This window comes from Microcaecilia unicolor, chromosome 1 (assembly GCF_901765095.1).
Source record: "Microcaecilia unicolor chromosome 1, aMicUni1.1, whole genome shotgun sequence".
Classification (NCBI taxonomy): domain Eukaryota; kingdom Metazoa; phylum Chordata; class Amphibia; order Gymnophiona; family Siphonopidae; genus Microcaecilia; species Microcaecilia unicolor.
This window is the reverse complement of record NC_044031.1, coordinates 764,329,215-764,352,152: the sequence shown is the minus strand read 5'-3', so window position 1 is coordinate 764,352,152 and position 22,938 is coordinate 764,329,215. Positions and strand designations below refer to the sequence as shown.

General features: G+C 44.9%; 1 protein-coding gene across 2 annotated transcripts in view; it reads left to right on the top strand.

Annotated features, from left to right (window-relative positions):
* Nucleotides 1–22,938, top strand: part of MEGF11 (multiple EGF like domains 11) — a 610,695-nt gene that overhangs the window by 458,903 nt on the left and 128,854 nt on the right. For both annotated transcript variants that reach the window (XM_030189787.1, XM_030189786.1), the window contains exons 11-13: nucleotides 2,776–2,896; nucleotides 3,340–3,503; nucleotides 8,903–9,005. In XM_030189787.1, the coding sequence (XP_030045647.1) occupies nucleotides 2,776–2,896; nucleotides 3,340–3,503; nucleotides 8,903–9,005 (388 nt within the window). The remainder of the gene's footprint in view (nucleotides 1–2,775; nucleotides 2,897–3,339; nucleotides 3,504–8,902; nucleotides 9,006–22,938) is intronic.

The window sequence follows — 22,938 nt, the reverse complement described above, 5'->3', positions numbered from 1 at the left end:
GGCCCATCCCCCCCTACCTGTTACACTTGTGGTGATAAATATTGAGCCCTCCAAAAAAAACCCAAAACCCACTGTACCCACATGTAGGTGCCCCCCTTCACCCCTTAGGGCTATGGTAGTGGTGTAGAGTTGTGGGGAGTGGGATTTGGGGGGCTCAGCACACAAGGTAAGGGAGCTATACTCCTGGCACCTATTTTTGGTTTTTAAAAAAATATTTAGAAGTGCCCCCTAGGGTGCCCGGTTGGTGTCCTGGCATGTCAGGGGGACCAGTGCACTAGAAATGCTGGCTCCTCCCACGACCAAATGCCTTGCATTTCGCCAGGTTTGAGATGACCGGGCCTGGTTTCCATAATGGCTGGAAAACGAAGCCGGTCATCTCATGTAAACCCGGCGATCCTGCTCGAAACCCGACGAGCGATTTGGCCGGCGCCAAGCGTATTTTGAAAATACGCTTGGCTCCACCCCGTCGCGGAGCCGGCCCCGAAGATGGCCGGCCATTGATTTGGCTGCCGCTGTTCGATTATGCCCTTCCATATCTAAACTTCTACCTCATAAAACAATTGATCTCAAACATCTCACTCATACTATCGCTCACATACCAATATAAATTAAACTTATTTAACTTCAGAATTATTTGAGATTTTGGTGGATTTTTTTAAGGAGTGCTCAGTTCACACATCAGTCAGAAGAATGTACGACTGGCTGAGTCAAGAACCATCACTGCACCATTTATGTTCTTTTAATCGTGTGAACCTTCCAATCCCTTCCACACATGCCAGTGGTGGGGTCACTCGTATTGCCCAGTCAAAATCACCACAGTTTGATCAATTCATATAATAATATATAACAATATCAATGTGTTGCTAGTCATGTTCTACAGTTCCCAAAGGGAAATCGTGCCAAACGAATCTCATTGAATTCTTTGACTGAGTGACCGGAGAATTAAATCAAGGACGTGCTATGGACGTAATCTACTTAGATTTCAGCAAAGCTTTTGACATGGTTCCCCACAGGAGGCTCTTGAATAAACTAGACAGGCTAAAGATAGGACCCGAAGTGGTGAACTGGATTAGGAACTGGTTAACGGGCAGACACCAGAGGGTGGTGGTAAATGGAGTTCGCTCAGAGGAGGGAAAGGTGAGTAGTGGAGTGCCTCAGGGATCGGTGCTGGGGCCGAGTCTATTCAATATATTTGTGAGTGACATTGCCGAAGGGTTACAAGGTAAAGTTTGCCTTTTTGCGGATGACACCAAGATTTGCAACAGAGTGGACACCCTGGAGGGAGTGGAAAACATGAAAAAAGATCTGAAGAAGCTAGAAGAATGGTCTTACGTTTGGCAATTAAAATTCAATGCGAAGAAATGCAAAGTGGTGCACTTAGGGAGTAGAAATCCAAGGAAGACGTATGTGTTAGGCGGGGAGAGTCTGATAGGCACGGACGGGGAGAGGGATCTTGGGGTGATAGTATCTGAGGACCTGAAGGTGATGAAACAGTGCGACAAGGTGGTGGCCGTAGCTAGAAGATTGCTAGGCTGTATAGAGAGAGGAGTGACCAGCAGAAGAAAGGAGGTTTTAATGCCCCTGTATAAGACGTTGGTGAGGCCCCACCTGGAGTATTGTGTTCAGTTTTGGAGGCCGTATCTTGCGAAGGATGTTAAAAAAATGGAAGCGGTGCAAAGAAAAGCAACGAGGATGGTATGGGATTTGCGTTCCAAGACGTATGAAGAGAGACTTGCTGACCTGAACATGTATACCCTGGAGGAAAGGAGGAACAGGGGTGATATGATACAGACGTTCAAATATTTGAAAGGTATTAATCCGCAAACAAACCTTTTCCGGAGAGGGGAAGGCGGTAGAACGAGAGGACATGAAATGAGATTGAAGGGGAGCAGTATTTCTTCATGGAGAGTGTGGTGGATGCTTGGAATGCCCTCCCGCGGGAGGTGGTGGAGAGGAAAACGGTAACGGAATTCAAACATGCGTGGGATAAACATAAAGGAATCCTGTTCAGAAGGAATGGATCCTCAGGAGCTTAGCCAAGATTGGGTGGCAGAGCCGGTGGTGGGAGGCGGGGATAGTGCTGGGCAGACTTATACGGTCTGTGCCGTGAAGAGGACAGGTACAAATCAAGGTAAGGTATACACAAAAAGTAGCACATATGAGTTGATCTTGTTGGGCAGACTGGATGGACCATGCAGGTCTTTTTCTGCCGTCATCTACTATGTTACTCTGTTACTATTTACCTGAACATTTCATATAAGAACCTTTGTCCAAAATCACATTAAGGCAAAGCAAATCACAGTACTTATCTTAAAGCAGATAAATAGAACCCCAATAGTTCCAAAATATCACAGAATATCGCTGGTTCAACAAACGTCTTCTCAGTCCAGATCCATCACCATAGACCCATAATATTTAATATCCCATATTGGTTATAGCGAGTTATATATACTGCATATCATTATTTTTGAGGTATTGGGTTATCTGCATATTTCTCCTAAGTATTTTGTCTGTTTGTCCCACTGTAGCCATGAATGTCTTGTTCCAGTTTCTCTACAAAATCAGGCTGTTGGCCTGAAGCTGTCTGTTAACTGCAACTTATAACGGAAAATACTATATTTAAAGAACTCTTCTCAGATACCAGCCGTTTATTGCATTTGCGTTATCTTATCTGGAACCATCCAACAATGGCAACTATGTCCTTTCTTCGGACATGGAACAACAGTTCAGATGAGGAATCTGAAGGAAGTGTCCTGCTTTTGTCTGACTTTGCAGGGAGATGACTGTTCGGTGACGTGTGCGGCTGGAACATACGGTGGCAGCTGTTTGTCCACATGTAACTGCAAGAATGAAGCTGCTTGTTCTCCGATAGATGGCTCCTGCGCTTGTAAAGAAGGTAAGTGATAGTAATAACGTGTTTGCTTTTAACATCAGCTGGCAAGAGTTATCCAGACCGCTAAACTCAAAGCTGGCTATTTTGTGCGTGGTCCGGGGTAGAGTCGTGGTTAAGTGTGTTATACAGCATTTAACCGACTAAGTTTAGCAGTTAAATTTGACCCATAAAAGTCACTCCTATCTTTATGCGGTGTGGCTTATACAGTTAAGAGCTGAATATTGCACTTAACCACATAAGAGAGAGCCGGCTGCATAAACCCAGATACGGTACCCAGCATTGAATGTCCAGGGAATAAGGTCAGCGGTTGCTAAAAAAATACACATCACCGCCAGCTGAATATCGACCCCTAAATTCCCCTTTTTATTGGGAATAAACAATCTTATGCTGTGGCTTTATAATATATTAATTAATGGGGTTTCTTTTTATCCTTTACTTGTGTTTAGGGTGGCAGGGGCTGGACTGCTCCAGTCCATGTTCAAGTGGCACTTGGGGCCTGAATTGTGATCAGAGCTGTCAATGTGCCAATGGTGCAGCCTGCAACCCCATGGATGGCTTGTGTACATGTGCACCAGGGTGGCAAGGAGAACAGTGCAATCAGCCGTGTCCAGTGAGTTCAGCTGTTTATTTATCAATGAGACTTGAGAAGCAGAAGGTGTTTGAAGGGGGTCATGTGATGATAACCGTACATCGAGAATTTGCTGGAACTTTGGTCTGTTGGACTCAGGGGCGTAGCCAGACCGGCAGGACGGGGGTCCAGACCTCAAGATGAGGGGGCACATTTTAGCCCCCCCCCCCAGCTCCGCCACTACCACCACCATCAACAACTTTGACCCCCCCCCCCCCCCGCCAACGACTCTCTCGACCCCCCCCCTCCCGCCGCCAACCTTCCCCCGCCGTCATCTACCTTTGCTGGCAGGGGACCCCAACCCCCACCAGCCGAGGTCCTCTTCTTCCTGCGCAAGGCTTCGTTCTGTTTCTGTGAGTCTGACGTCCTGCACGTACAATGTGCAAGACGTCAGACTCGCAGAAACAGAACGAAGCCTTGCAGATCAGCCAGCGAGGTCCTCTTCTTGTGGCGCAAGGCTTCGTTCTGTTTCTATGAGTCTGACGTCCTGCATGTTGTACGGCGACGGCGGCAGGAGGGGGGGTCGAGAGGGTCGTCGGCAGGGGGGTCCAGGGACAAATCTACGGGGGCCCAGGCCCCCGTGGCCCCACGTGGCTACGCCAGTGGTTGGACTACTTTGCACCACCGAGAAACCTCCCTAGCACCTTCTATTACAGAGACTTTGGGGAATGTGCCCTATAAAATCTATCAAAAATTTGCACCTACTTTATGCCTGTTTAATACAGGCTTATTCGATGAAGCTTTTGACCATAGTTATTTCATAATTTTTAAATATATTAATTGTATATTGAGCAATCATGTGGGAGGAATAGAAAGTCACACAAAGTGGAGGAACACTCGATCCCTACGTGTGTCAGCGAGAAAAAAGCCCAAGGAAAAGGGAAGATGGGCTGTTTCAAGAGACCAAGGGAGACACTAGTTCATTCGACTCGAATAAGTTGTTTCAATAAAGATCACGTTTTTGAACTAGTGTCTCCCTTGATCTTTTGGAAAAAAACATCTTCCCTACTTGGATTCTTTCTCGGAGGAGTAGAAAGTCCCATAGTTCTATGTCCATGTGACTACTTCCTTGTAAATAATTATTTTCACTAATTCAGTCACTATTATTGAAATAGACTTCAAGACGTCTTTTGAGTAGAGGAGACTGTCTCAAACGACTGTTCTTAAGCGATTGTTCAACAAGATATTGTGTTCTGAGCTTCCAGCTCTGATGCAGGGTGGTCTTTCCTCTTACCTACTTTTCAGTCCATACTCGAAGCCAGTCTTTTTTCTAGCAAAAAAGGTGCTGGTACTCAAATGCTAGGCCACCCTTCAGGGGTGGGATGATCACTGACAGACCCACCCCATGGCCAGGCCTCCTGCAACCAGTCACAGAATCTATGACAAGGCAGAATAGGTGTGTAGAGCCTGAGCTCTTTCATTCAAATTTGGGTTCCATACGTCAATTTTAGCAGACAATGGGAAAGGTGCCAGTACTGAGTACCCCCAAGTAACCCCTCGAAAAAAGCCCTGATTGAAGCGCTCTTTATGCTGCAATGAATTCAAATTGACATTTGATATAAACGCACCCGAGGCAACTGCTATTTTATCAAGAAAAGAGGCACCTGCGCAGGCTCAGTTATAAAATTACCCTCATATTACATACAAGTAGACGTTAAGGACTAGACTCAGTAAATGCGCCCAAATGTAAAAATCCGCACTGAACGCTACTGTATAAACGGTGCTTTGAGTCGCGTGCTATTTATAGAATAGTACTTAGAGCCGATTTTCGTACCAAACTTTGGTCACGAGGATTTACACCAACTGGAACCTGGTGTAAATCCGGGCGCAGATCCCTGGTATTCTGTAACACTGCGTGCATTTTTCATGAACGCCCCTTGACCCGCCCATGGCCACGCCCCTTTAATATTTACACACGGGTCTTTATAGATTAGCGCTTAGCAAGATGTACATGCAAAACCAAACTGTTGCCAATTAGCGCCGATAATTGAGTTTTACTACCCAATTATTGATGCTAATTGGCTCGTTAGGCAATCTCAGACTAGCACTCAATTTTGGATGCCATATGTAGAATCTGGGGTTAAGGGGGGTAATTCTCTGTAGATCACCTAAAGTTACACGTACAACGTGGTGCGACGTCAGACAGACTCCGAATCAACAGGGTACAGCATGGCCACGGAGGAGGACGACGAAAAAGAACTTTGAAGACCTCGGCGGCTGGCGAGGGTTGGGGTCCCCCGCCAGCAAAGGTAAACAACATTAGTGGGGGAGGGTTGGCGGCGGGAGGGGGGCCAGGGCGAAATCTGCGGGGGCCCAGGCCCCTGTGGCCCCACGCAGATACGCCCCTGTTCGGGACTGCTCTTTGCGGCTCCGGCCAAATAGATGGCTGGCGCCATACGATTATGCCCCTCCAATGCAGCTAACCAGAAATCTGGTGTCTACTGTTATAATAATATATTTACACATTTCTCACATCTACCTTCTTTAGCTACCTGATTTCTGGTTAGGTGCGTGGGTGAGTTATATTTCTGAAGGTCTTAGATATTCAGGTTCTGACTGATTACACTGTGTATCTGCATTATTGTAGAATTGACTTTGATTCCCTTGGTTTGTAGAGATTCTGTGTATTGTATAGCAGAGGGATTTGTGATGAAGTCTTTATTTTATAAAGAGAACCCGTATATTTTCTAAAATATAAGCATACATTGGAACATACAGTGGTTAGGGTGGTGGACTTTGGTCCTGAGGAACTGAGTTCGATTCCCACTTCAGGCACAGGCAGCTCCTTGTGACTCTGGGCAAGTCACTTAACCCTCCATTGCCCCATGTAAGCCGCATTGAGCCTGCAAGGGCCGACTTATACATGGAATGTTGCTAGTGGAATAGCAACATTCCATGTAGAATCTCAAATAGTAGCAACAGTGGAGGAGTGGCCTAGTGGTTAGGGTGGTGGATTTTGGTCCTGGGGAGCTGAGGAACTGAGTAGGATTCCCACTTCAGGCACAGGCAGCTCCTTGTGACTCTGGGCAAGTCACTTAACCCTCCATTGCCCCATGTAAGCCGCATTGAGCCTGCCATGTAAGCCACATTGAGCCTGCCATGAGTGGGAAAGTGCAGGGTACAAATGTAACAAAAATAAAATAGATACTATTGGAGATTCTACATGGAATGTTGCTACTATTGGAGATTCTACATGGAATGTTGCTATTCCACTAGCAACATTCCATGTAGAAGGCTGCGCAGGCTTCTGTTTCTGTGAGTCTGACGTCCTGCACGTACGTGCAGGACGTCAGACTCACAAAAGCAGAAGCCTGCGCGGCCACATTGGTGATCTGCAAGGGCTGACTTATACATGGAATGTTGCTAGTGCAATAGTAACATTCCATGTAGAAGGCTGCGCAGGCTTCTGTTTCTGTGAGTCTGACGTCCTGCACGTACGTGCAGGACGTCAGACTCACAGAAGCAGAAGCCTGCGTGGCCACATTGGTGATCTGCAAGGGCCGACTTCTAGTGGAATAGCAACATTCCATGTAGAATCTCAAATAGTAGCAACAGTGGAGGAGTGGCCTAGTGGTTAGGGTGGTGGACTTTGGTCCTGGGGAACTGAGTTCGATTCCCACTTCAGGCACAGGCAGCTCCTTGTGATTCTGGGCAAGTAACTTAACTCTCCATTGCCCCCTGTAAACCGCATTGAGCCTGCCATGAGTGGGAAAGCGCAGGGTACAAATGTAACAAAACAAAAAAAAAAACTCCACCCCAGCTCTGCCAAAAGTACACCTGCAGAGCCGAGTACATGCAGATCACTCGTTCCATGTGTGTCTACGTTTTATGCATCTTTACTTCCATAAGTAAAACAGTCTTTACATGTGGGAGAAGCTGGATAACATTCTCCCAGCTCTGGGGAAATTTTACATTTTTACCTGTGTGGGTGCTATTGAATTCTCAAAGCAAAGTGTGTGCATGCTTTCAGGTTGAAAGTTAGCCAGGAAATTTAGTCAGGTATATTTACATCTGCTCCTGTGGTTCAGATTTTCAAGCTTAATTTACATACGTGCATATTTTATGATCAGGGCTTCTCTTCTTAGGTGTTTGCAAATTGTCAATTTAGGTGTTCATTTTGCAGCTAATTAGAGGTTCCATGAGGATTTTAAAAATCCATATTTGTTTGCATTGCTGGTGGAATCAACAATGTATAGCACGGACAAGGCACAAACCCTGAATGCAGGATGCAAGACAAACCGGGGGATGGGGTCAGAAGCCGCACGGCAATGCCAACACGGCCCGTTCAAAGTGAATAGGCTTTGTTGGCCTTAGTGCACTGACAGCCGCTAACGCTGTAAACAGGGAGGTTAATTTGTTGTCTGTGTTACTGGTTAAAATGTACAATGAGAAGCTCTATTTTTAAAATATACATAGAAAAACTAACCACTCTGCCCTGTCAGGATAGGCACGCACATGCAAGCTGTACACAACAGAAGTTTACCTGCACATCCAGAGTTTATAAAAGCTTGCTTCTGCACACGAATCACTGTTTTACTCACAGGCATAGCTTTTAAAATTGCCCTCCCCATATCAAACTTTTAACAGATAGAATTACTCACCTTTTCTTCAGTCCCTCAAATTGCATAAAATGAATATACTCTATATAATTGCAAGTTAGTCTCTCTTTAAGAAAGGTATCAACAATGATTGGATGGGAGTTCGGGTTGAAAGTTTAAATATCCCGACGCCATTTTGTTTAACAGCAGTCCCGCAGAAAGAAAGAGCAGGACACGCACAAGGGCAGATGATATAATCGAGGATACGACTCCTGAGGAAGCGACAGAGAAACGAAGGCTCTCTGTTGAGTGTTCCCGATGAATGTTCTACAGCCCAGATAAGTGTTTGATGATAATAAATTCAGGCCTCATGTAAATAGTGCACGACGAATAGGCCGTGTACTAAGAAAATTCTGCACCTGATCCTTATTAAAGCAGTTTATTCACCTGCAAAGGAGGGGTAGCAGTTTGCAATCCTATTGATACCAATAAATAAAGAGAAACTAACTTGCAATTATATAGAGAGTATTAGAATGTAAGGCTATTAGCAAGTACCCACTAAGTGATTAATAAAATGAATATAGCAACAGGAAATGAGTTGTAAACAGCTAAGCAAGGAGTAATTACCTTTCGGTCCACAGGATGCCGTCTGCGTTCTACTCTGTGTTGGGTTTATTTTGGGTGATCGGCTAGTACAAATACAATAGATCAGGTTATCGCAGCGTAACCCGACCTTACCTCTGAAATCCCAGTGCTCAGCAACTCAGTCAGCTTGAAAAGATGAGGCTAAACATTTTGGAAAGTGGAAACGATGACCTAAAGGATTTTTTTTCTTTTTGGAAGGAGGGAACGTATGGTCTTAACTGCTCTGAACACTGCGACTGTGGCCATGCAGATGAATGTGATCCGGTTACTGGTTACTGTAACTGCCTCGCGGGCTGGACAGGTAAGTTATTTAATGGCTGTGTTGTCATGGGGACCTCTAAAAGGGGCACTGACCTAAATCCACAAAAATAAACTTATTCAAATGAGAGCAACACAGCAGGACTTCATACGCGTCTGGTATTTTTTCATGATCAGTTTTGTTACATTTTTGTAAAAATTAAATGTAAAGTGAGATTACAAGACACATCTGGAACTGGAGCTTGGAATCCCTGTCCCTTTTACTAAGCTGTGTTACGTGCAAATGTACACCTGACACAGCAAGAAAGGCCTTACATGGGATTTATTTATTACTAGGAAAAAATGCCCGTTTCTGAGCGGAATGAAACGGGCGCTAGCAAGGGGCCCCCTCCCTCCGTCCCTCCAAGCTACTTGCCTTGTTCGCTGTGGGTGGCGTTTCCGTTTCGGCCCTCGAGTGTCATAGCTCCGCCCTCGACGTCATGACGTTTTGACGCGAGGGCGGTGCAGCCACTCCAGGGCACACCGGATATCTCGGGCGCTTCAACTTCCATGGAGGCTTCAGAACGCTGGGGTTGCCTTTTATATAGAGAGATTACATTTGTACCCCACGCTTTCCTACTCAAAGCAGGTTCAATGCGGCTTACATAATAATAATAATATGGATTACAGAGTATTGATAGAGAAAATATTAGTTAATTATAGCAGAGTAATAAAAAGAGATAGGTAGGTAGAGATGTGGAAGGGTGAAGGGAGTATGAGAGGTATGAGCAAGGGGTAGATGAGCATTGGAGGAGGGGTAGAGGAGGCGGGAGGGGGATGGGACACGGGAAAAGCATAGGGAAATTTGGTGGGTGATGTAGTCTGAGTCATTGTCGTTGTCTTCTGGATATGTGTTGGGTAGATGGGTTCATAGGATTAAATTGGGTCATTTGGGTAGGAGAGGTATGAGCAAGGGTAGGTGAGCATTGGAGGAGGGGTAGAGGAGGCAGGAGGGGGATGGGACACGGGATAAGCATAGGGAAATTTGGTGGGAGGTGTAGTCTGGGTCTTTATCTTTTGGATATGTGTTGGGTAGATGGGTTCATAGGATTAGATTGGGTCATTTGGGTAGGAGAGGTATGAGCAAGGGTAGGTGAGCATTGGAGGAGGGGTAGAGGAGGTGGGAGGGGGATGGGACACAGGATAAGCATAGGGAAATTTGGTGGGAGATGTAGTCTGGGTCTTTATCTTTTGGATATGTGTTGGGTAGATGGGTTCATAGGTAGATTGGGTCATTTGGGTAGGCTTGCTTGAACAGATGGGTTTTTAGTGATTTCCGGAAGGGTAGATAGTTACTGATTGATCGGATGGGTCTGGGGAGGGCATTCCAGAGTTGGCTGCCTAAGAAGGAGAAGTTGGTTCCATAATAAGTTTTGCACTTGAGTCCTTTGCAGTTGGGGTAATGTAGGTTGAGGTAAATTCTCGAAGTATCAGACATGTTTCTGGTGGGAAGGTCAGTCAGATTGAGAATATAGCCCGGAGATTCACCGTGGATAATCTTGTGGATTAATGTGTGGATGTGTTAAACCGTCATGCATAGACGCACACACTAACTACGCGGTAATTATTTTTTGTATTTTTTTAAGGGGTGTGTCGGGCAAAGAGTGGGCGTTCCTTGCACTAACCAGTTAGTACATGGTAACTGGTTAGCACATGGATAACACAAGAGCCCTTACTGCCTGCAAAATAGGTGATGGTAAATGGTCCTGCGGTAATTTTGAAAAATGGCCCCACATTAATGATAATATTAGCGAACGTTACAACTAAGAAACAATGGGCTCAATATTTGTTAATATGATAAATATCAAAAACAAAAAAAAAAACAGCAAGTAAACCAATAAACATCTCTCAGGAGCTCTTTTACTAAGGTGCGCTGAAAAGTGGCCTGCACTGGTGTAGGTGTGTGTTTTGGACACGCGCAGGTCCACTTTTCAGCGCGCCTGCAAAAAAAGACTCTTTTTTCGTTGTGGCCGAAAATGGACGTGCGGCAAAATGAAAACCAGCGCGCATCCATTTTTGGCCTGAGACCTTACCCCCCCAGCCATTGACTTAGCGGTAAGGTCTCATGTGCTAACCAGGTGGTAAGCGTCAGACACGTGTACACTGCCGATTACTGCTGGGTAAGCATCGAGCAGCAGAAAATAGAAAATATTGGACGTATGTGAAAAATGGAATTACCACTCGGGAGGGGGAGGGGGGCGGTAGCCTTGCGGTAGTTCCAATTTGATGCACATTGGATGCTCACCTTAGTAAAAGGGCCCCGAGTATTTTGAAAAATAGGAGGAAAAGACTTCAGACGCTCAGTTACCAGCGCATTACAAGTACTGTTTCAACTGAGGAGCTTAACCTCCTTAAAAAAAAAACCCTGAAATTTCTTTTAATTGTATTTCAGTTAAATCTTTTCCTTTTCATTCATTTAAAGTATCTTTGTCAATATTGATATAGAAGACCCCTTATGTGGAAAAAAAGATGTGTTGAACAGAACGCTACCGTTTCACAAACAAGCTTCATCAGGAGCAATCGCAGGGGAGTCATTGACAAACTTCACTGGGAGAAACAATCTCTGTATTCTCACCACATCTTCATAAAAAGACGCAGCTCTAGTGAAGTAATGATTGTAATGCTCTGGTGGTAACTGTGCATCTGAAGTCTTTTCCTCTTGTTTTTCAAATACTTACTACTACTTATCATTTCTTGGCAATGATGTAGCTACGTGGGGCCACGGGGGCCTGGGCCCCCGTAGATTTGGCCCTAGACCCCCCTGCCGATGAACCTCCCCCATCGCCATGGGCTACCTTTGCTGGCGGGGGACCCCAACCCCCGCCAGCCAAGGTCCTCTTCTTCCAGCGCAAGGCTTCGTTCTGTTTCTGAGTCTGACGTCTTGCAGGACATCAGACTCACAGAAACAGAACGAAGCCTTCCAGATTAGCCAGCAAGGTCCTCTTCTTCCGGCGCAAGGCTTCATTCTGTTTCTGTGAGTCTGACGTCCTGCACGTACAACGTGCAAGACGTCAGACTCACAGAAACAGAACGAAGCCTTCCAGATCAGCCAGCGAGGTCCTCTTCCTTCCGGCGCAAGGCTGGGACAGTCAAGCCATTGTGACATAACTGATGGAATGAGACATTACGACATCACAATATCAGCTTTGGTTAAATCACACTGCTATATGTAATAAAAAAGAGCCAAGTCTGGGACAATCAAACCATTGTAGAAACATAGAAACATGGTGGTAGATAAGAGCCAAATGGCCCATCCAGTCTGCCTTTCCACTAACTCCTCCTTTTCCTAAGGGGTCCCATGTGTCTGTCCCAAGCTTTCTTGAATTCCGTTTTCGTCTCCACGACTTTCACTGGGAGGCCATTCCATGCGTCCACCACCCTTTCCGTGAAAGAGTATTTTCTTAGATTCTTCCTAAATCTATTTCCTCTTAACTTCATCCTGTGTCTTCTCATTCTAGAGTTTTCCTTAATTTGAAAATGGCTCATCTCCTGTACATTAACGCCACTGAGGTATTTAAATATCTCTATCATATCCCTTCTCTTCCAGCTTATACATGTTGAGGTTCATGAGCCTATCTCTATATGTGACATGAGGTTGGCTCAGGCATTAGTGGAATGAGGCATTATGACATCACAATATCAGCTCTGGTTACTGCTATATGTAATAAAAGTGAGCCAAGCATAGGACAATAGAGCCATTGTGACATAACTGATGAGGTTAGCTCTTTGGAATGAGGCATTATGACATCACAGTATCAGCTCTGGTTAAATCACTGCTATGATAAAAGAGGCAAGTATAGGATAATCAAGCTATTGTGACATCACTGATGTGGTTAGCTCTTATTGGGGGAATGAGGCATTATGACATCACAATATCAGCTCTGGTTAAATCACTGCTATGATAAAAGAGGCAAGTATAGGATAATCAAGCTATTGTGACATCACTGATGTGGTTAGCTCTTATTGGGGGAATGAGGCATTATGACATCACAATATCAGCTCTGGTTAAATCACTGCTATGATAAAAGAGGCAAGTATAGGATAATCAAGCTATTGTGACATCACTGATGTGGTTAGCTCTTATTGGGGGAATGAGGCATTATGACATCACAATATCAGCTCTGGTTACCAGAGACTCTTTATCAATGTGGGCTACTGTCAAGACAGGTTATTATACCATTAACTCGTTCTATTTGAGCAGAGGAACCATTTTATGCAGTGACCAAGTTGATAACTTCCCCCCTTAACCAGCGATTTCAGAATACTGCTCTTTACACAGGTACATGCCTCAGAGCACACCAGTGGCGTTCCTAGGGCGACTGACACCCGGGGTGGATCGCCGATGCCTCCCCCCCCCCCCCCCCCCCCCCGGCGAAATGACACCCCCCTCCCCCCCGGGTGCATTTTTACCTGCTGGGGGGGGTGCCGCGCGCCTGTCGGCTTCGCTCGTTCCATGCTCCCTCTGCCCCTGAACAGGAAGTAACCTGTTCCGGGGCAGAGGGAGCATGGAACAAGTGGCACCGACAGGCGCGTGGCACCCCCCCCCCCCCCAGCGGCGTGCACCCGAGGCGGACCGCACCCACCGCCCCCCTAGGAAAGCCACTGGAGCACACACTTCCACAGGGAGAACAGTTTGGGCAATACATTACATAACAGTATTTGATGACACACCTCACTCAAGAAGCTTCAGACAAGTTACAAAAAAAAAAAAAAAAGAAACAAATTCACTATTATACAACTTAAATTTACTATAACATAAAACCCCCTTAAAAGTATCCTTTAAAACGGGGGTCAATATTAGCCAACGGCACTCAGTGTTTTGCCCGCCACCAGTGTTATGCCTGGAAATTCAATGCCAGGCTATGTCCAGGCTCCAGCATTGAATTTCCAGGTTTGCGGAGCTGGCTAAAGCATATTGAGCACTTAACTGGTTATGGGGCGCAGCATAAAGATAGGACTGGCTTTAATGGGGTCCTATTTATGCGGTTACCTTGGCCGGTTAAATGCTGACTCTGCCCCCAGAATGACCCCAAAATAGCTGATTTTGAGAGAGATGCTAACTGGTTAATTGCCACTGGAAATGATCAGCCAAGTGATTTAACCTGCCAGGAGCCGTTTCTGGCTGGGTAAATTGCTTCGGATCTCAACCCCACAGGTCTTTAATTGTTCTTAAATGAACTATAACAGCGTGGCTGATGTAATTCATGTGGGATAAGACTCCATAACCTGGGATCCAAACATTATCTAGAACGTTTCAGTAATCCAAGTGGTGATGATGCAGATTTCTCAATGATACATAAGACGTCAAAAGATCTTTTAAATATTATTGACCTTATAACAGGATAGCAGTGAAAACAAGACAGGTAACCAATGTAATTCCATCAGAATTGGCGTTAAGTGATAAGAAATCTTTTTCTGCCTGAGCAGCCACGCAGCTGGATTTTGAGTCCGTTGAAGTGTTTTCATCTGATACTTCGGACACCCACAGTAAAAAGCATTACAGTAATTATTCATGATGTTAGAAAAGCATCTATATATATAAAACTCACCCTCAACGTTCTATTGTCTGCTGACGTCACTGAAGCCAAGGTTCGTATGTTTGAAGCTCTGAAGCCACGAAAATCACAGTCTCTGGGCCCCGCCCTCGCGTCAAACGTTATGACGTTGAGGGCGGAGCAGATTCTCACCTCCAACAATCTACTCAGGCCACAAACTCCAGATTTTCACACTGTAGCTCTGCTCCGCCCTTGCGTCAAAACGCGATGTAAAGGGCGGGGCACGAAAACCGCCACCCACACAGAGCTACAACGGAAACAGCAGCGGTGCACGCCACGAACTAGGTAAAACCGCGACGAGCCATGCAGCCATGAAACCCTTGCTAGCGCCCGTTTCATTGCGCTCAGAAACGGGCCTTTGTTTACTAGTGTGCCAATAAAGCTAAATCAGTTCTGCTCAAAAAATGTCTAACTTGTTTCATCAACTGCCTACTTGCAAGCTCTGCTGTACCTACAGAAGAAATTTGCTTCAGCTTATCACCCAGCCAGACTCCTGAATTATTCACTAATTCATTTTAGAAAATTTCTCCATGAACTTTTGCATCACTTCTGAGGCACACATAAGTTTCAGCAAGGTTTTTTTTTTTTTTGGTAGGGCTTGAAACAAATGATTGATTATGGGGGTGGGGAGGTGATTATTCATAACCCTTTGGTAATTTCTGTCATCTTTACAATATACAAAATTTTCTTTAAGTGGCTGCACTTACAGGTATCATTTATAATTGTCAACACATACATGGACGCTGCTTACGTGTGTATGCGCGGGCTCATGGGAACGGCGGCGTGATGGCGCTTTCTGTATGTGTAGATTTTATGAAATTGCTGCTCCCGCTATATGTGCCAAGAATCCAGAGCCTTTTGCACAATACTTGAGGAAATGTGAACATCTCAACCTGGACATCCTATTTCTTGCAGAACCTCTATATAAAATAGAACTGTCAGTCTTTTAGATTAAGAAGATAAGAATAGCCATACTGGGTCAGACCAATGGTCCATCTAGCCCAATATCCTGCTTCCAGCAGTGGCCAATCCAGGTCAGAAGTACCTGGTGTCAGGATGGCTGGACATACGCTGGACATACTTAAAATTAATATAGAGTAATATTAAACCAGCTTCTGACCTCTGAGAACTCACCCCTCCCTCAGGAATCACGGAGGATGGCAAAATGGACCAAATGGTGCTCAGAGGCCTGATGGCCCTTTTGTTTCTCAATTACTCCTGATTAACATACCTTTTGACCAGAGCTCTGAGAACAAAGGAAGCCAGACATAGAGGCTCCATCACCAGGGACTTCAAACAGGAGAACCTGTGAAAATAGTCACCTTCCTGACTTCAGAAAGCAAACTGGAGTTTGGCTGGGAAGGAAGATAAGTTTTTGATCTCTTTCTGTTCTTATTAGGTACTAGTAACAAAGGCCCGTTTCAAATCGCAATGAAACGGGCGCTAGCAAGGCTCCCCTCCGTTCCTTTATGTCTCCGTGTGTCGCCGGCCCCCCTGCAGCCTCCATGCGAGAGCTATAGTGCAGTACAAGTACAACGTTGGAGCTGAGAATGTGCTCCGCCCTCAACGTCATAACGTTTGACGCGAGGGCGGGGCCCACAGACTATGATTTTGTGTGGCTTCAGAGCTTCGAACTTACGAACTGGCTTCAGTGACGTCAGTGCAAATAGAACGTTGAGGGTGAGTTTTATATATATAGATAAAGCTGGGGCACTTCTCTCTGTCCGGGGCACTATGTCTCTCTCTGTCTTTCTCTGTGCAGCAGAGCATAGAACTCTGCTTGCACTTCTCTCTCTTTCTTTCCCTCTGCCCACCACCATCTTGAGCCCCAGAGCACAGGGCTCTGGGGGGCTGGCAGTTTCTCTCTCTTTCCCTCTCTCTGCACATGGCTCTGCTGGCTTAGCTGTTCTTTCTCTTTCTGTAAACACACACCCAGAGACAGCCTTGTACCCTTTTACCTGTACTAAGTGCTATAAGCCTATATATATATGTACCTACAATATACTTTCTATATATATATCCAAACCCGTGTGGATTGTGTATTCTTTGGGAACCCACTGCCTCTGTGAACTGGACCCCGGGACCAACCCTAGACAACGATTGCTGACACCTGGTAGAAACCCAAATAGTAGCAACATTCCAGGCTACCAGTCCCGGGGCAAGAAGTTGCTTCCCCATGGCTGTCTCAGTAGCAGACTATGGACTTTTCTTCCAGGAACTTGTCCACATCTTTTTTTAAACCCAGATATGCTAACCACTGTTACCACATCCTCCGCCAACAAGTTCCAGAGCTTAACTATTCTTTGAGTGAAAAAATGTTTCCTTCTATTCATGTTAAAAGAATTCCCTTATAATTTCATTGAGTTTGGCCAGGATCCACCTTTTTAAGGGATGAAGGAGGGTGAGGCATTTTTTTCCTTGCATCCACCTTTGACAGCGTCCTCTGGAGCACCAGTTTCCATGTCAGCAGGCCAGTGCTTCCAGGGGAACGTTAACATCACCTCTGGAGAAGATAACGTTCAATGAATAATGCAACTTGCAAAGTTGAATGTGAGCTGTTATTCATTTTGCATAAAATGAGCTACTTTGAATGCTTTGCAGCTAATTATTTTTTAAGCTGTGTTAAGGGGGAAACTTTTGCATTAAGCTACTTTATTGGCAAACCAGGCTTGAGTAAACAAAGAACACTGAAGCAAAATGAAAAATGTTGTCTCTGCAGCTTTCTCTTGCTGCTTCAGGCTTTCAGCTGGGATTATTTGTGCCATGGCCATTCACGTGCGCTCTCCGAGGTCCTGAAAGTGCCCTCCTTCCCTTTTTAAACTTACACTTTGACTCAAAAGGATGGCTTATTGCCCAGGGGGTGTCTCCTCTCTTATCTCCTTGGGATTTATTTGTTTAAATTATTATTATTTGCTGTAATCCCTTAGCTCTTATATGCATTGGGTCTTGTATTTAGATGGCAGCGGTGAGCACTTTTTTTAAACACTGACTGTCACTTGCTAAATTAGACTCTGATTTTCCCATCGGGGTCATCTGCCGTGCCCAGAAGTTAGGCAGTGTTCAGTGTCATACCTGCTTAACTAACCAGGCAGAATTCGGACTGCTATTTATGTGGTCCTACGTGCCCAGTTATCTTTACAGGCATCGGTACTGAATATAATCAGTGCTCAAATAACTTTTGGGTCTGCACCAACTTCATCCCTGGACTACATAAGTACATACATAAGTACATAAGTATTGCCATACTGGGAAAGACCAAAGGTCCATCAAGCCCAGCATCCCGTTTCCAACAGTGGCCAATCCAGGTCACAAATACCTGGCAAGATCCCAAAAAAGTACAAAACATTTTATACTGCTTACCCCAGAAATAGTGGATTTTCCCCAAGTCCATTTAATAATGATCTATGGACTTTTCCTTTAGGAAGCCGTCCAAACCTTTTAAAAACTCCGCTAAGCTAACCGCCTTTACCACATTCTCTGGCAACGAATTCCAGAGTTTAATTGCACGTTGAGTGAAGAAAACATTTCTCTGATTCGTTTTAAATTTACTACATTGTAGCTTCATTGCATGTAGCTGAACACTAACCTGTGAGTGCGGCTGTGATCAGCATCGTTGTTTGGTTATGTGCTGCTGAATAACCCCTACCAAACTGCTCAGTGCAGCCTGTCCTGCGTTGTGAAATCGTGTTGCATATATAAACTAAGCAATACAACCCACCACCACCACCACCACCATCACACACACACACACACTATCTTATCTCCTCATGACCCTACTAGGGAATTTTCCCATTATTTCACCCTTAGCTCGAGTTATCTGCAGCAAGGCCCATTTTATTCTCGAGCTAAGCTTTAGTAAACAACCCCCTTGTCTTCTTTCTTCATAGTTCAGCCACAGGGGAACCAGTTCTCAGAAAGAGGCTACAGATTCTTCATTTAGAACAGGTGCATTTTGCAACCCACCTGTAGGTGTCACTGTTGTACAATTCCTGGGATTCTTTTTTTTTCCTTGAGGAGTAACACACGCTACCTCCGAAGCATCTTCAGCCCCTGCTGGCGCAGCCTTACTGATGTTATCGAACCTGGGCTTTCTGTGCTTCACTGAACAGCAATAGCGCTAAGACACTGGAGAAGTTCAAGGGAAGGCGACACACTGTGGTTCAGGAGCACAGGGATAAGTTCTGAAGCTGTAAAGTCTTTTTTAGCTAATTGATGTGCTGAAAGTCACAGCATCTACCTGAAAATGCTTTCAATTCTATTAAGTTCCTGTGATACAAATAAGGCTTTTTCATTCAGTTGCTGTATTTCACCCATCAGGGCTCGTAACGTGAACTACAAAATATTAAAAAAGACGTGAGATCAAATTCCTATCAAGTACACATTTTCGAGATGTGCAGACCCATTATTTTGATCGCAGCACATGACTCTCATTTGGGCAGGCTATCTCCCAGTGCTTTCAATGAATCGTTTGTATCTCTGACTATTTTACATCCTGAGATGAGTTTTGAATTGACAAGAAAGATTGGAAATGTTCCAAATGACTCTGCCACATTTTTAATCTGGCCCTTTGCCCTCCTGCTTCCTGCCCCTTTTCAAATGCACGCGTCTCTTTCTTGTGAGCAGTCCTGTCCCTCCGCTTTATAAATGTAACATAAGCCTAGTAGAAATTAACTTTCATTTTTCATTGGCTGAATTTAATGACATTCCTTACTTAAAAATTCTCTCTTTGGCCAGAACCTTTTTGAAGTATCATTTGTGCTTATGTAGGGCTAATGTCTGGAGGGTTCTGAATGAATCAGTCTGCAAAATCAAAGCATTTCTTAATGTTCTGCTCTTAATTACAGCAGTTTAACATTGGTGTGAGGAAGAAGGTGTCACGGACATTTAGCTGGGTTTTAAACAGAAGAAAAGTTTTGTTCTTTTTCTAACTTACTACTACTACTTATCATTTCTATAGCGCTACCGGACATACGCAGCGCTTCACACTTGAACATGGAGAGACAGACCCTGCTCCAGAGAGCTTACAATCTAATTATGACAGACAGACAGCAAATGTATAGTCTGAAGCAACGTAGAGGGCCTGTTCAGGGTTGGCTTTTAACCACAAGGCAGACTAGGCAGTCACCTAGGGCAGCAGTGTCTGCGGGGGAGGGAGTAAACAGCAATTTCAATCAAAGCAAAACAACAGGTCCTGACAGACCTATAAACCCACAAATTCAACAAATTATAAGTATGTACTCTCATCCTACCCATAGAGTCAGGTCAGTGGTTCCGGAAATTGCCCTCGTGTGTTTATACAGGTAGCTCTTGAATAGATAGATATAGAAAACAAAGGTTAATGCTGTCCAGATATGTGGGTTGACAGGCTCATTCAGGGACGATTGTGAATGTTGTATATGTGACTTGGAGTTAATTAAGGACCGATACCAGCTGTGCATACTGTAGCAGGACTCATTTTCATGCACCCTGGTCTGACTCTGAAGTTGGTTAGAGCTTGACCAAATCGTTTTCTGCCAAAACCAAATCTGTGACTGAAATTGGCTGCTCAGTTTTCAGTTGAAACTGAGACCGAACCCAGCAACTCCCTTCAAAATCCCCTACTCCCTCTCCCCACCCAACCAAAAAAGCCCTCCTCCTGAGCCCATGCCCCCAGCAGCAGGACCCTTTCTGAGGCCCCCAGCAGTGGCCCCCTCCTGGCCTACCTCATTGTTGGTGGGTAGTAGGCGCAGGAGCATCCCCACTTGCTCCTGTGCTCGACTGGTTCCAGTAGAAATAGCTACCAAGACTTCCCACAGCAGTCTCGTGAGATTGCCGTGGGAAGTCCCAGCAGCCATTTTGAGACTGGAACCAGCACAAGCAGGAGCACTCCTGCCTGTGCTGGTTCCAGTCTCAAAATGGCTGCCGGGACCTGTCTTGGCAGCCATTGCTACTGAGCAGGGGCACCAGGCAGGAATGAGTGGCATTCGTTCCTGCCCCCAAAAGGCCACTAGACCACCAGGGCTTCTTCAGGTAGGAATGGCCTATGGATGTTTGGGAGGGTTGGGGAGTGATCACACTGGGATGGGGGGGGGGGGGTAGAGTTTAGTGTTCAGCCAAAAATGCACTGGCATTTTTCACCAAAACTCAAACCCAGATTTCAGGCCAGTTTTGGAACTGAATCCAAAGTCACCGTTACTTTCTATCTAACTCCTGTTACTTATCTGTCCATATGTTCCACCTCCGCTTACCACATGGTATCTATTAAGGTGTTTAAATGTGTTTTGTGTTATACTGTCTCATAATCCCCCTAATTCTATAATCTTGTGCTCAGATTTTCACACATAGCATGCAAAATGTTACACGCAGGTTATAGAAATGATGGGAGTTATGCACGTTATATATTTATTAAGATTTATTTACCGCGTAAGAGCTATCAGATTGGAGTTTTTGGCTCCCGTGGAGGTTACATTGAATATCATCTGGAAGGCGCTCCAGGACCTGACGGTGGTAGTAAATAATTTTGCTTCCGATATAATCTATTAGTGAGCCACATGGATAATCTAATCGAATCCTTTGAGAATGAAAAATTGACACAGCAAATGAAGTTCTACAGGAGTAGGAAATGGTTAAGATTTTGAAAATGATAATAGACCAGAAAAATTTGAACAAAATGAATATTATTACAGATGATTAATATCGAGACTGTTGTTTACCCAGAGTTCCCGGTATGACTCCTAAAGTTTTTTCCTCTGAAATGATTCCTCTTAGTATATTTATTCAAAAGGAGTGAAGCCTGTGAAACTGGGATTACCTTAATCAGTGGGAATTGGATTAGAGACTCAAGTGTTTGTATTGTTAAATAATTTCTGGTTTTAAAAGAGAATCAGGTGTATTATTTCCACTAATATTGGACAATAAGTATGTTTCCAACGAAATAAATTGACTATACACCGTTTTGGGTTTGAAGAAGCCAACCAGACGATCAATGTGGAATAATGATTCAGATAAATAATAACTGGGGATAATCAGGTTAATACCACGTTTTTTCTGTTTACTGTTTAATTGATCTCCTTGTCTTGTTTCACTCTCCCTATTTTGTGGTCTAAGGAAGAATATAGAATTACCTGATTGAAATAATTCTTGTGTGTTATTTGCTCTGTATTTCTGGCAAGTTATTTTAGTGCTTGTAAAATTAAGTTGTTATAAATAAAAATAAAAAAGATTTATTTACCGCCTTTTAAAAAAATTAATTCAATGATCAATTTAACTAAAATTGTTAAATGAGGTGCAAAGTGCTATTAACAATCAAAGGATCCTCAGGAGCTTAACCGAGATTGGATAGCAGAGCCGGTAGTGGGAGGCGGGGCTGGAGGTTGGGAGGCGGGGATAGTGCGGGGCAGACTTATACGGTCTGTGCCAGAGCCAGTGGTGGGAGGCAGGACTGGAGGTTGGGAGGCAGGGATAGCGCTGGGCAGACTTATACGGTCTGTGCCAGAGCCGGTGGTGGGAGGCGGGGATAGTGCTGGGCAGACTTATACGGTCTATGCCAGAGCCGGTGGTTGGGAGGCGGGGCTAGTGCTGGGCAGACTTATACGGTCTGTGCCAGAGCTGGTGGTGGGAGGCGGGGCTGGTGGTTGGGAGGCGGAGATAGTGCTGGGCAGACTTATACAGTCTGTGCCAGAGCTGGTGGTGGGAGGCGGGGCTGGTAGTTGGGAGGCGGGGATAGTGCTGGGCAGACTTATACGGTCTGTGCCCTGAAGAGCACAGGTATAAATCAAAGTAGGGTATACACAAAAGTAGCACACATGAGTTGTCTTGTTGGGCAGACTGGATGGACCGTGCAGGTCTTTTTCTGCCGTCATCTACTATGTTACTATGTTGTAACCATCCTTAGACAGTGTTCTATAACCATAAGGTGTAGTTTCAAGAGGTTGTGGACAAGGGCAAGTCAGGGGTGTGACAGCGTTTCCACCAGGCTTTGACGTAGCGTGCTTGTGACTAAATTTAGGCCCTAAAATGCAGACTTACGCTAGTATTCTATAACTCTAATTACACGCATAGTCACCAATATAGAATTCCTGCCTAGTGCCCAGCATTTTAGCAACCAACTTTAAGTGACCTTTTGAGAATTATCCCCCATGTGCACTGTTATTTGAATATTTTTTTTGCTGTAGTAATTGTCTATGTCACCGCATCTCAAAAAAGATTTAGTAGAATTAGAAAATGTGCAGAGAAGGGTAACAAAAATGATAAAGGGGATGGGACGACTTCGCTATGAGGAAAGGCTAAAGCGGCTAGGGCTCTTCAGCTTGGAGAAAAGACGGCCGAGGGGAGATATGATAGAGATCTATAAAATAATGAGTGGAGTGCAATGGGTAGATGTGAAGCGTCTGTTTACGCTTT